At 33.1% G+C, this 14,409-nt stretch overlaps 1 protein-coding gene across 1 annotated transcript in view; it reads left to right on the top strand.

The window, feature by feature from the left end:
* The window catches only part of LOC106474608, a 33,380-nt gene extending 20,028 nt beyond the window's left edge, over positions 1–13,352 (top strand). The window contains exons 5-8 of the mRNA XM_013935298.2: positions 4,214–4,473; positions 6,265–6,437; positions 7,277–7,361; positions 13,181–13,352. Coding sequence (XP_013790752.2) covers positions 4,214–4,473; positions 6,265–6,437; positions 7,277–7,361; positions 13,181–13,352 — 690 coding nt within the window. The remainder of the gene's footprint in view (positions 1–4,213; positions 4,474–6,264; positions 6,438–7,276; positions 7,362–13,180) is intronic.
* Positions 13,353–14,409: the final 1,057 nt, after the last annotated feature.

The following is a 14,409-nucleotide window of genomic DNA, read 5'->3' as shown; positions in this document are numbered from 1 at the left end:
GAAATCGTTATAATGTCTGGATAGTTATCAAACATTTCTTAAGAAAAAACTTTATATTTTATCTTTTATTTTCAGTAATTAATCTTTCTTCAGATTCTGTAAATTTGACCGATCTGGTAACCACCATAAAAAAAATTAGGAAATAAACATAAATTATGCCTCTTTCATTCCAGAATGAACACAAATTATAACACGAAAACATAAATGTTTAGATGAAATAGCTTAAATCTCATAACATTTCCATTTATATATATTTATTATTTTCATTATATTGATCTTTCACTCATGCCTGGCTAACAATACAGAAGTTACAAAGATGTGGCTCACATGCACTCATGTTACAGTATCAAATAACATAGAGGTAACCTTTGGTCTGTACAAAGTAACTTGTCTTGGTTGTGTTTTAGTCAACTAGTATTTTGTAAAATACAGTCACATTTCAATTATTATACATTATATATGTGTATAGATTATTGCTATTTTTGAAATAAGTTCTCAGTTATTTTTTCTAAAACTTAGAACAGTAAATAAAGAAGTAAAGCAAACAATTATCTCTTCTAGTTATGACCTTTGTACTCGGTTGCTGCTTGACGTAGGTTGCTAAGCCTTTAAAAATTTTGCACATGGAGGATTTGAAACAAAATATTTTTTTAGGTTTTATATATACATTTGAATAGCTAAAAATTCACTAATTGTTACATCCATTCATAGAATTCCACTAATTTATCAAGCTTAGTAACTAAGCTGTATTTGGGTCTAAAAAAATATGAAATATCGAGCAGACTAAAGACACAACCAACCTCATTGAAATCTTGATTGAAAAGAAAGAGATGGCGAAAGTAATGCTAGAAAGGCTGAGAAAACCACTAGGGGAACATTCTAAGCTTCTGATTGGTTATTCATGTCACATATAGAAGTGAGTGTATATAAGGGAGCATTTCCACAAATGGAAAAAGGTGGGTGGGGTGCCACTGTGTTTGATTTATTATGTGAGCAATATCTTAGCAAATAGAAAAGATAAGACCTTCATATTTTATATTCTAGCTTTTCAATTTCTGTAATTTTTTTTTTCTAATTTGTACGAAATTACAGACTTAGTATTTTGACTTCACAAACATCTAATTTGAACCAGTGCTGCATTCAACATACCACGTGACACACAAAAATCGATGTTTAACTGTGTTTTTTAATATTTACTTTTAAATTAAGAAATTGGGTAATATATAGTTCTAAAAGTTGAATTATAATCTACAGTTTGATACCAGACTTATTGAGATAAATTCACGAAATAGTAGTTCAATAAAATTTTGAATGTGAGTCAACAAACAAGATGACATTGCCTTTCACCTGTGATTCGTATCGAAAGGGTTAACTATGCAGGATAATATTGGCACATTTTACCACAATACACATGAGAATCTGCAGTTGTCTAATGAGTATGCTTGTCAATGCAGAATCCAGTTAACACTAACATGGCAGAAATGCTGAATCCAAACTGTTTATTAAAATTGATAGCTACATTACTATCAATAATCAATTAAGAAACAATCACTGGTTGGTTATATCTAACCAACCATCAAACATGATTTTATAATCATTTCTAACTACTATATGTTTTTTTAACAACGTTTTTTAAAATGTCTCTGAAGAAGTTAGATTAAACATGATGGGAAAAGGACATTTGAGTAGATTTCAAATTACAAAAATAGATAAAAGATATGGTTTGAAAAGTCAGGTATTCACAGCTTTTGTATACACTAAAAGATAGAACTGAATTTGGTTAAATAATTCAAAGTGTATCGCATATAAATGGGCATGGGCAAATGCAATTACTTGTGAAGCCATTGTTCCTGTCGTGGGAAATAGTAGTTGGGGTGGTTTGTAATGGTTTTCCTCAGCATATGTAGTTTATTGTTCAATATATCCAAGTCGACAGTGAGTCACAGCAATGGAATGAGAACTACAAACCATCAGATTTATAGTTTGGCAAACTATTAAATGACTAGGCTATGCTGGCTGTTGTTGACAATAGTAATTCAAATAGTGGAAAAGATCATAGCAAATGAACTTATTACACAGTTTGATAAAAGTGGTCAATATTTAGCATAAATACTGAGTATTATTTAATGACAAGTTCAGTTCATTGCTTGCTTTAGGTGTAGATTTTTTTTGCCTGCACGTTTTGACAGTGGTATAAACTGTCATCACATAAACTAGAAACTGATATGTTAATTGTGCATGTGCATGTAATATTGTAAGTGGAGAGGCAAAACCACTGTCATAAAGTAGTCACTGCTTTCAGTTCATTGTTATCAAAATTAGTTGCCTGATGATCAAGTGTGAGCTGAAATATAAATTGGCAAAGATATTTGGATGTTTCACTCGTGGATAGTATATGGACTAATAGAATAAGTTGGTCTTTCTGGAGTACATTATTGTAACCACATTTCCTTTTAACACGCTGTAGTATAAGTTTTGATTTTTCTAGAGTACATTATTGTAACCACATTTCCTTTGAACACGCTGTAGTATAAGTTGATCTTTCTGGAGTACGTCATTGTAACCACATTTCCTTTTAACACGCTGTAGTATAAGTTTTGATTTTTCTGGAGTACATTATTGTAACCACATTTCCTTTGAACACGCTGTAGTATAAGTTGATCTTTCTGGAGTACGTCATTGTAACCACATTTCCTTTTAACACGCTGTAGTATAAGTTTTGATTTTTCTGGAGTACATTATTATAACCACATTTCTTTTGAACACACTTTAGAATACATTGATATTTTTGGATATAATATTCTAACCATATTCTGTTTACCTTCCAATTCATTGTTGATCAAATAATAATCATTTTTTTATTATTTCAGTTCTCTATAGATAAGTTCCATGATCTACTTAAAGTGTTACTTATTATGTTTTCATTATTGTGCTTTGGTTTTATTTCTAACATTTTTCATAGATTACTTATGTTAAAATTCACTTTATTCTAACTTTTAACTGAAGTGGGACCTTACTCAGATATTTTTCACTTGTTCATTGTAATGTAGTCTTTCCTTCTGATCACAGTAAAATACTAGAGGGGGACTTAGTACAGCACATTCCTCCTCCATGCAGTACTGATCATATGCACCTCCCAAAAATATGAAAATATGTCCATACGTCTGTCATTATCAACGGATAAAGACATTTTTGGCAGGACAAAGAAATAATATTCTACATATGTCCACCAAGTTTCATAAAAATCCAATAATTTTTGACTGAGTTATGGAGCAAAAATAGTGTGTAAAATCATGTTAACAGATAGGGATTTCTTTGTATTTTCATGACTCTTGATCCTCCAAAAACTAATCACTTCTAAGTTGGATTATAGTTCAAATGTATACCAATTTTTGTCTAAATTCATTTTGCTGTTCTCCAGAAATATTGATGACAAAGAAACACACATAGGGGTGAAAATATAATCTCCATCCACCTTTGGTGGCAGAGGTTATTATATCCCATACCTACTATCACACGATTGCTTTGTTCATATAATCTAAATGGTAATCTTAACTGACTTGTTAAGTATGTCGTGTCTAGTATTTTGTAAAGGGGATTTAGTATCAATGTTTTGGATCTAAACGATGTATAATTCATTAAACAAGACTATTTTCTCCAGATACATCATGCTTGTCTCATGATGGACATGTTGAAAGTGTTATTAAATTAAAAAAACTATGACTAAGTATAAGAAATACAATATAAAGCTGTGAGCAGTACAAGTGGGTAAGCGTAAGAACATTGGGCCGTGACTATCTGTTGCTGAAAAATCATCACAGAATAATAACGTTAACTACATTTTGTTGAAAAGTTGGTTATTATACAAAAAGTACTACTGAACTAGATTAGAGTAGAACCATTTAGAAGTTATCAGTAATGTAGATCTGTAATCAACTATAGTTCCTTTAAATTTGACTATGTGCATATTGTTCACAGAGCTGACAGATGTGAGCTTTGGTAGTGAAATGGGTTAGAAATAAGTTGATTGTTTCCTTGGAAAAACACATTACTTTTAAGTAAATCCCATGATCTTTTTTCCAGAAGCATCACTTGCATTTCAATGAAACTGACAATATACCTTACAGTATTGGGACACTAGGTTCAGTGGTTAGTAAGTAATTAGGTATTTGGTAACAACAAAAAATGTAGGTTTGTATGTAATTTATTCTAGTCTGTCAGTCGTGGAAATGGAGAGAAAGATGGAGATTCAGAAGAAAAGGTGCAATTTTTTCTTGGAAGCATGACATCCCTTGATAAGCATGATGTCCGAACTGAAGTGTTGAAAAGAGGAGAATCAACATCTCACACCCCAACACACTCTAGTGATGAACTTGCATCTAAACAACCTCACTTGCGTCCCCGAAGATCGTCTTTGAAACCTGCTAAGTCACGTAATGTTCACGATCGTGAAGAAACTTTGTCAGGAGATCGGTAATTACAAATACATGTAACAGTAGTTTTTATTTATTAGTGTAATTTGTTAATTAGGAATACTAAGAAGACATTAAATTGATAAGTTATTGGGATTTCTTAAGATTTTTTAAAACTACCTAGTTTTAATAAATGTTTAATGCTCATTATAAATTGATCTCTTAACAATTATATTAGAACAAAAATTATGTGTAGTTCACTTGTAATGTCAAAGTTGTCGTAACTATTGCATCTGTTTCACCACTTTCAAAGAATAATTACCAAGTATTATTGCAATGAATATTGTAGAAGTAAGGAGTAGTTGAATATTTGTGTACATACATTTCTTTCAGTACATAAGACATCTCTGATTTTTATAATTGTTTTTTATACGTCTTGATAACTTCTGTTTCAAATAATATTTATTGTATGTATATATTAATGATATATTAAATACTGTTCAATATATAACATATCATTTATACCAACTGTTAAGACCCGTTGAATTTTCTTGCAATTGTTGATACCGAAATCATTTTAAATAACTTTACTTGCCACTAACTATATCTGATAACATAATCTAAGTGTCTATAAAGTCTAGGTTTACTTGAGAGCACTCTAGAAAGTGATTAATTTCTGTATCAGTACAATAAAATCCCTGAGGTGCTAGTTGAGTGAGAAATGTTTTCTCACAAAACAAAATTTTCAAAACAACTGACTTATAGGTTTCAAGCAGGACTAAATGTTTATTAATTTTATGTATTTAATATTTATTTAAATAATGTACAAAAACCTGTCGGCTGTTCCTTCCTGACTTTTTTTTGGGACATGTTTCTGTAGCTTAGCTTGCTATTGTGATTTTGTTATAACTCTGTTATTACATTTTTTTTTTTTCACTTACTTGGATTATAATTTTGGCTTAAATATATTTTGGATGAATGCAGCTTCATATTTCATAATTTTATACTTGTGAGGCTGATACTTCTTTTTTGTTTTTTCAAATGAAGTTTTCTGTTCTATTTACTAAAGACCTCTGCTGTGAATTTTGTAAATTTAAAACTAATACTTCATTAAATTTTGAGGCTTGGTGAGTTGTACACTGCTATATAATTCAAGGAAATATTGAAGTTTTGCTTTGGTATTCTACATAATAATTATAGCTTTGAAATATTAAGCTAACAAGTTCAATCTGTCAAACCAACAAGCTAGGATCTCAGATGTCTGATTGCTATTAAATCAAGTTAGGATATCAGGTGGATACACATCTGATCACTGGTAAATTAAGCTACATTCTCAGGGGGACACATTTTTGATTACTAGTAAGTTAGGATCTCAGGGGGCACATATATGATTAATATTAAATGAAATTAGGATCTTTGGGGGGATGTCTGATCACTATTGAATCAAATTAGAATCTCACTTAAGGGGGGGGGGGCACATGTCTGATCACTATTAAATTAAACAAAATCTCCCCCAGGGAGCACACATGCCTGACCACTATTAAATCAAGTTAGGATCTCAAGAGTGACATCTTTTATTCCAGAAATGTAACTCAAGAGCAACAAAAATTAATGTTGAATATTTATCACCAGAACTTGTATTTAACCCTGGTGCTAGGCTAATCAGAACATAAAATTGTGTAAGGTGATTGTATGCCCATCTTGTACATGATAGTCACCCAAGCTAGTTAATCACTAGTCACAGCAATACTTATAAGCTATTTAAACTTATCCAGGTAGATTTCTCTACTTGATACCCTTCAGACATGTTTACATCTGAATGATACTGTGTTTTTTCATTCTTCAAATCCAGACCTTCTGTAGAAGGTTCAGCACAAAGTGAAGTGGTTCCTGCTCGTACTAGGATGCACCCAGATGATATTTGTACATCAGAACCGTTAATGTCGGAGAGAGCAGCTGCTCCAGTTCCAGACAATAGGAAACAATCAGAATCTCACAGAGAAGCTAAAGTAACTTTTGAGCTTGGTAAGACTAATATGCTAGTACTTTAACTTAGTGAACTACTGTACCTTCACTGATCATATACTGTAAAACAGATGCATTCAGATGACCTAGCTCTCATTTTAAGTCGTATGAATAGTCGGATAAATATTTCACATTAAACATGTATCTCATATGGATGTTAAAGTCATGCTTGTAGTGAAACCTAGTTTGTCACATGCAAGTTGGATACTATTTGAATAACTATTATTCTATAAAGATTGATTGTTTAATTTTTGTTGAATGTTAAATAATTGAAAAAAAGAGCTAAAATTATCAAGTCTATTTTAATAATTTGTTTTTTAAAAAAAGGTTAAAAGTTATTGTAATAATCCAAAAAATTCAGGTACTAAAGTCAAGAATAACCAGCAAAGAGAACCCAGTTGATGGAATGGTGCATTATAATCTTTAAGAACAGTATGTTTCATTACTTTTTTCATTACTGGATCAATTTTCAGTTCTTATCTGTGATGTTAGCCCACTTTGATGAGAAATTGATATTAATTAAGCTGAAAATTAGGTTTCATTTTGCTCGATTGGTTAATAAAAAGGTGATTTATTTCAAAGAATCTTTTTCGTGTTCTGTCACCAAGGGTCAACAATACCAATGGACTAATAAAGTGAAAAGATCACTTTAAATTGAATGTGAAACACTTGTTTATTATTTTAGGTTTAAGACATCTTTCAGTCTTAATACATTAGCTGTGATGTTCTCATTCTTTTGAAGTATTTATGTCAAACTGCTGAGTAATTCTTTTGAAGTTGTTATGCCCTTTCATAGGCATTCCTGACTGATATTTGTTAAGAAACTGTTTGTAATGTAGGTGATGAGGTGAAGGAAGAAGACTGTAAGAATGAAGCCAAAGCTAAAGAAGAAGATGGGAAGAAACGTCATCGTAACAGAGATAAGTACGTACAAAAAAGTGCAACTTATTAAACCATTCTTTAGGTAAAAAGTACTTCATCTTGCATGCTAGGTAGTTCTGTCAAATGATAAATTCTTATAAGTTACTTCACTATCTTTGGATGTGACATGTATTGAAGTTTTAACAATTTACTGTAATTCATTTTTCTGTGTGCTAAATAATTTTTTGGTCTTCATGTTTGTTACTCTGAAAAACTATTTTAATATTAAATAAAGGATTTACCCATAAATGAGTGTGATATTTTGGATTTTGTTATGATTGAAAGCTAAAAAAGTTTTTCCTTACTTTTAGGTGACTGTTACAAAAACAGTTTAGAACAACTTATTCTGAAATACGAATGCTAATGTATTTAAACTATTCAAAATGAAAAATTAACTTTGTGAAACTAAAAAAATGTGTACTGGTTCTCATGTATGTATTATTTATTACGATTAGCTCAGAAAATGTATATTGGCATTCAGAAACATATACTCATCTCTCTGCATGACAAAGAGCTGTTACCTCACACTACTGCCGTGAAGATTTTTGTGCATGCCACAAGCCTTGAACAAAACTCTCATCCCTATACGTAGTGTGCCAGCCTGTGATGTAATCATCATTAGTGGCCCTCCACCAGTAGAAGGGGGTGACACATGCTCCATGTACAGTAATACCCATGAGCACTAGCATTAGAACAAAGCTTATTCATTCCTCAGCACTGCTTTGTTCATATGTCTTCTTTTTTTTTCTTAGGATTTGTCAGTATTTTTGTGCTTATTAGTTTAAACTTTTGTTAATGTTTGTGACCTTTTCTTTCCTAAATTTTCTTGATTGAGACAGAAAGATACCAAATTTTAAACAATTCAGTTAGAAATTTGATTTTAATTATATTCAGTTTGATTTTTCCTTTCACTAAAATTTGTAATTTTTTAATGCATGTTTTATTGTTGGTGTAAGGTTTATTTAACAATACTACTTCCTGTTGTTTAAACCCAGCTCAAAAGTTTCATTGAATACTTTTAAATGTCATCATTAATCCAATGACCTTGGACCATGCACCATTGACATACCAGCCAATTTTTATTCAAAAATTATAATTAGAAAAATAGTCAGTTTCAGGAATCACCTGGATTTATGAATTCATATTTTCACATTTCTAACATTTTTGGAGGTTCTGACACTCCTCAACAGGAACCATCTACTACTGTAATGGTAACTGGAAACACTGATGGTCAGTGGTTCTATTGCCACTGTGCACCAGGTGGTTAGTTCCATTTTGATCTAAGGTCCAGGACTCCCAACCTTCTGCTTCTGTTACTTCAGCTGATCCTGCTCCATCTTTTCTAGTTTCACTAATTTTGTTTTAACACCTGTTTTTGCTTCTAGAATGAGGATCAGGTAATTTCATCTTCATCTTTCACTGCTTCAATTACACAGGTATGTCTCTTATTTTTTCAGTTGTTTTTTGCTGAATCTTGGACAACTTTGTTGCATGAGCCTCCATCACTTGAGTCTCTTCTTTCAGATTGGGGATTTTCCCTTTTTTCTTTCTGTCTCTCTCTCACTCCCTATCTTCTCATCCTCATCTCTTACTTACTCAACTTTATTATTTTTCCATGCTTCACCTTCTCTTAGAGGCTTTACATCATGACCCTACCAGCTTTAATAGAGAAACTTGCACGTACTTGTTTTCTATCTTGCCATTTATTTTATTTCTCTGTTGTATCCCAGAAAGCTTTTTTTTTCATCAGGTAACCTTTCTTTCTGACATTATCCTCTCTCTAATTCTTCTTTTAGGGACTTTTTTGTTGCACCCTTTCTTTGCGATGAGGATCTTTTGGATATGTTTCTTATACTTTGAAATCTTGAGCTGATGCATCTAGTCATCAGTCATCTCTACTCATTTTAGTTTTTTATTTTTGTGAACTAAGAGGCCCCCACCAGTTTTGTTATCTTCTACAGCCTTGTGGGGTTGCCCCCTCTCCTGTTCTTAGTCATCTTGTTACTATCTAATGCCCCCACCACCTCCGAGGACTGGCCGTTATGGGTCTTGGAGGCAAATTGTTGGTCTGGTTGGAAGTCAGCTCTCTTACTATATATACACCACTGGACTTCCTTTGTTACAGGCTACTGGATTACTCAGGGGTTTCTTAGGATTTTCCCTATCCCTCAGCTCTCCACCTCAAAAGATTAGAATACCTTGAAAGAATTCCTTGACCTCACCCTGTAGTTTCACATGTATTTTTTCATTGTCATGAAGATGGGATGCTGTAATCCTGTCCTGCTTGAACTAACTTTGGTCTTTACTCTGTTCAAGATGGATGGTTTTCTCATCCTGTGATGACTACTCTTCTGGGATGTAGATGACCCAGGTTGGGGTCTCAGGTGTTTTTCCACATCCTGATTTGTATGCCTACCTTTTGCTTCCTCCAGTTCATCCACAATGGTCAACATTTGATTCACAGTTGTTTCCTTTGAGTTGGCAGTAGCACAATATATTTTCCTTGGGTGTAGTGGCCTTTTGCTAGGAGAGTACATTCTTGAGGCCTGCTGTTCCACTAAACTATGGATGTCTGGCATCTACTTGTCAAATCAAATGTGACTTTCATTGTTATTGCATTCCCACTCCTTTGGGAGTCTTCTCGTTTAGGGTTGCTGGTTTGACTCTCCAATTCAATCCTGATGCGCACCCCATATTTCATCCATATTGTGGTCTTTCTCAATTCGTATGCAGGGCAGGCTCAGCCTACTTTATGTCTTTGAGACATTGTTCTTCTGATACCAAGGCTCTCATGTTTCCTCACATTCTTGTATGAGAAGATTTGTCTCTTTTGGGCTCTTCTCTCTTGAATCCATTGCTCCTCTTGGACATGTCCTTACACTTCCCCTTCAGTGGATTCTGGCTAATCAATCCAAAAATCCACTGTATTCACCTCACTGTCATTTAAATCGATCCCACATGACCCTGTACACCTCTCTCTCTCTGTCCATCTCACCTGGTCTTGCTTCTGTTTAGAGCTCCTCAGAGTTCCTTAGTAAGCCAGAGGGCTTATAAGATTCAAATATATGGATTTTAATACCTGTGGTGAGCACAACATAGATAGCTCATTGCTGACAACCAAACCTTAAAACATCCTGTCAACCCATGCCTCTGTTCAGGTGGGGTGCAGTTGTGGACACCTGATCTATTTCTGGAATCTGGTCTCTAGAGGAGCAGTTTCTCATTATCTACATCCTCAAGTTGTTGGCTGCTCAGCAGGCTCGCCATTATCTTTTTTCTAGTTGTTTGGCCCTCTCTCATTTTCCATTCATATCTCTCCTCAGTCATTTTTTCTATTCACCAACACAGAGGCACCCACTCACTCTTGTTCGAGACTTTCTCTTTTGGGCCTATTACCACTACTTTCAGTTGTCAGTGTATCATGTCTGTGGAGCTTTAGGCCATTATGGTGAATCGACTATCTTGCCTAGACTGAATCTTTTCTACATAGTTATCTCTTTTTCCTTTGGTCTTTTCAGTGTTATCAGTCTGTTATGTCTGTGGAGCTCACTCTCTTTTTTTTTAATGCTTCAAACATATTTTCTTCTTCTCGCTTGTAAGAGCTGTTGCTCTAATTTGTTATGGGTGCTAGCACTATTTACTGCACAGATTGGTTGATCTTTTACCCTGACTGCTCTTTCCTTGACATAACAAAAGGGGGATTCGATTTTTTATCTATTGAACCTCCCTTTCTTTCCTGTATAATAATTCCATCTTGTCTTCTTTGCCCTGTATGGGCTACTCTTTGTTATCTTATTTATATTGCTCCTTTTTCATGGCAATTGTCAAAGTCTTTTCTTGCATGGAATTCCTCTTCATTTAGTAATTTATCTCCATTCATTTTAACCAGGTGGGTTATACACCTCATCCAGCTAATTTATTCTTCTGTGGGTAATAAGACTTTTCTTATTTTTCATGTCTCTTCCCATCAAATTTGTTATCTCATCTCTTCTCTTGCTGCTAGCCCTCAACATTCCTTGTATGAGATATTGCAGGTGGGTATTTGGATGACGTCCGACACATTAAGTATTACATAACTTAAACCACGTTGCAGTTTCATCTATCCTAGGTTTCTTCTCCCTCTTGTAAAAACTTATCACTCTTACAGAAGTTTTCTGAAGGTGAGTTGTTTATTTTTTTCTCTAGATCTTTCAACCAGTTTATTCAATCTGTATATCTATATTATGGGGACAATGGAACCCATTGTTAAGCCCATCTACCCCTGCTGAGTGTCTGCTGTTGAGATGAGCTTTTCCGTGACTACTGCAACTGCACGCACACTCGCACATATCAACCTTCATAGCCATAGTTTGGGGGAAAAAACCATCACTGCATCAGGTATGAGCCTGCTCTCTAACTCGTTAGAACCTGCTGTGTGTTTGGTAACCTATTACACAGTCTATGAATATGGGACTTTATCCAGATATGCTTGGGAGATCAGTGTAGAGAGTCCCCCATTGGTATGAGACTGTGTGGGTGCACCCCACAATAGAAAGTAGTGCTGGAGTGTTATCTTGAGGTATGGTATAGGCCACTCCACTACACTAAGAACCAAGCCATTTCTGATGGTTAGCCCATCTAGATGGGTTTTTTGTTCTCCTCAGGATGCACGGATGGGATATTTTCTCTAATGCTTGATTATTCTACTAAGTATCTTCTGTAAGTATTTCTCCATTAGATGGAGTTTCATTCAAGGCTTGTGTTGTGCAAAAAATCTTCATAGCAGCTGTGTAAGGTAATAGCTCTTTGTTGTGCAGAGAGGTATCTATCTGACATACATTGTCAGGTAAGGAAATTGTTAACTTTATAAAGGTAATGTGCTCCATTTGCACTGTATTGAGTATTCATAAATACTCCCAACATTTGTAAGTATATTTTGATAATTTTTGACTCAGTTTTGGAATTTTCATATTTTTTCAAGTCTTCATTCCCATGCTGATCTTTATGGATATAATAAATAAATTTTAAAACATAATTTCATCAACACAATATATTAATATTTAAATTTTGTTTTCCAATAAGAATTGCCACTAGTGTTTCAAAAAAAAAGGCAACAGATATTCCCTGATTAGATGATACCAATGAAAAATCAGTTTGGTAGCTTTGATACCAATGAGAAATCAGTTAAGAAAGATGAAACAAGCTTGGCTGAATAGCATATTAATTTTTAAAAAATCCAATATTTCTAATTGCTTTAGAACTGCTTGAACCTCACTTACTCTCTCTTATTTTTTTTTTTTACAGTTTTACATTAGCTTACTGACAGCTGCTACGGATAAGAATTTTTTATTGGTGTAGAGAAAGTCATTTGAAACATTTATTTCATAAACTTCATCACAATGAATCAACAACTTCTACATATCCTTCTTTAGGTTTTGTGAAGAGGTGATATTAAAAGTTAGTTGAGGTTTAGAACAAATACTGTGATAAAGCCTCGATTGTACGTCTGAAAAGACAAAGTAGCATTTATCAGGAACTTCTGATCAAAGTAAGCTGAGAACATAGATCAGAACAACAAAAAAACTTATAAATAATATATTTAATGTTTTTGTAATTAAATAATGAAGGGTATATATTAAAAGTAAAAAAAATATTCACATGAAAACAGAAACAACATATTAATTGGTTCATCATTTGGGTTCCCTTCCTTTTATCTGTATTTTGAGTATGAGTTTATGCTTATTTCAAAACAATGTTTATGATTATTTCTATGCATTATATATTTACTATCAGAATAAATTTTCAACTTACTCTGTATTAACTTTAAGACTTCTCATTGCCAGACATGATCATCATCATCGTCATCACCACCATCGGCGACATTACCGACGTCAAGGATCTGATATTGAACCCAATTATATGTCATGGATTGTAACAGAACCAGATGAAGCGGAAACGCTACAAACTGCCGACTTGGAAGATATTGCTAGTAATAATTTTTTGTTTTTTAAATAAGAGAGAAGTTGTTTAATAGCATTTTCAAATCAAGCTGTGATTTATAAGTTACTGAAACCAACACTTTGACTTGGAAAAACTGTTTACAGTCACCATAACAAGTGAAAACAAAAAGTTTCATCATGAAAAGCTGTGGAATACCGTTAGGAATAAAAAATTTTTTTTAATTTATAGCTTATAACAGTTTACACCTGTTTTTATTTTATTTTATTACTTTTTGAACCATTGTCTAACTGATAAACCCACAATACAAGCTGTAAATCACACGAGGAATGCATAGCCCCAGTACAATATTAAATGATATAACACATGAGCAACTTGCAAGCTATATATTCACACTTCAACCTCTTGTATTGAGAGGGTTAACCCTTTCGAGATGGGTCATAGTTGAAAGGCCATATCATCTCATTTGTTGACTCGCATTCAAAATTTTATTGAACTCTATTTCATGATATTATGTCAATAAGTTTGGTATTAAACTGTAAATTATAATTCAAATTTTAGAACTATACCTTACTCAATTTCTTAATTTAAAAATAAATATTAAAAAAGATAAACATCAATTTTTGTGTGTCACGTGGTATGTTTAATGCAGAACTGGTTCAAATTAGATGTTTGTGAAGTCAAAATACTAAGTCTGTAGTTTCGTACAAATTAGAAACTCAAGTTACAGATATTGACAAGCTAGAATATAAAATAAGGTCTTCTCTTTTCTACTTGCTAAGATATTGCTTATGTAATAAATCAAACACAGTTGCACCCCGCCCACCTCTTTCCATTTATGGAAATGCTCACTTATATAAACTTCTATATATGACATGAATAACCAATTGGAATCTCAGAATGTCCCCCTAGTGGTTTTCTCAGCCTTTCTAATGTGGCATCTCTCTCTTTTGAACCAAGATTTCAATGATAAAAGTAAAATACATCTTAGTTACTAAGCTTGATAAATTATAGTTGAATTCTGTGGTATTGATGTTGTAATTTATGATTTTTTAATTATTCAAATGTATATATAAAACCTAAAAATATTTGTTCAAATCCTCAATTGTGCAAA

This window comes from Limulus polyphemus, unplaced genomic scaffold (genome assembly GCF_000517525.1).
Source record: "Limulus polyphemus unplaced genomic scaffold, Limulus_polyphemus-2.1.2 Scaffold7432, whole genome shotgun sequence".
Lineage (NCBI taxonomy): Eukaryota > Metazoa > Arthropoda > Merostomata > Xiphosura > Limulidae > Limulus > Limulus polyphemus.
This window is presented reverse-complemented; position numbering and strand designations above follow the sequence as displayed.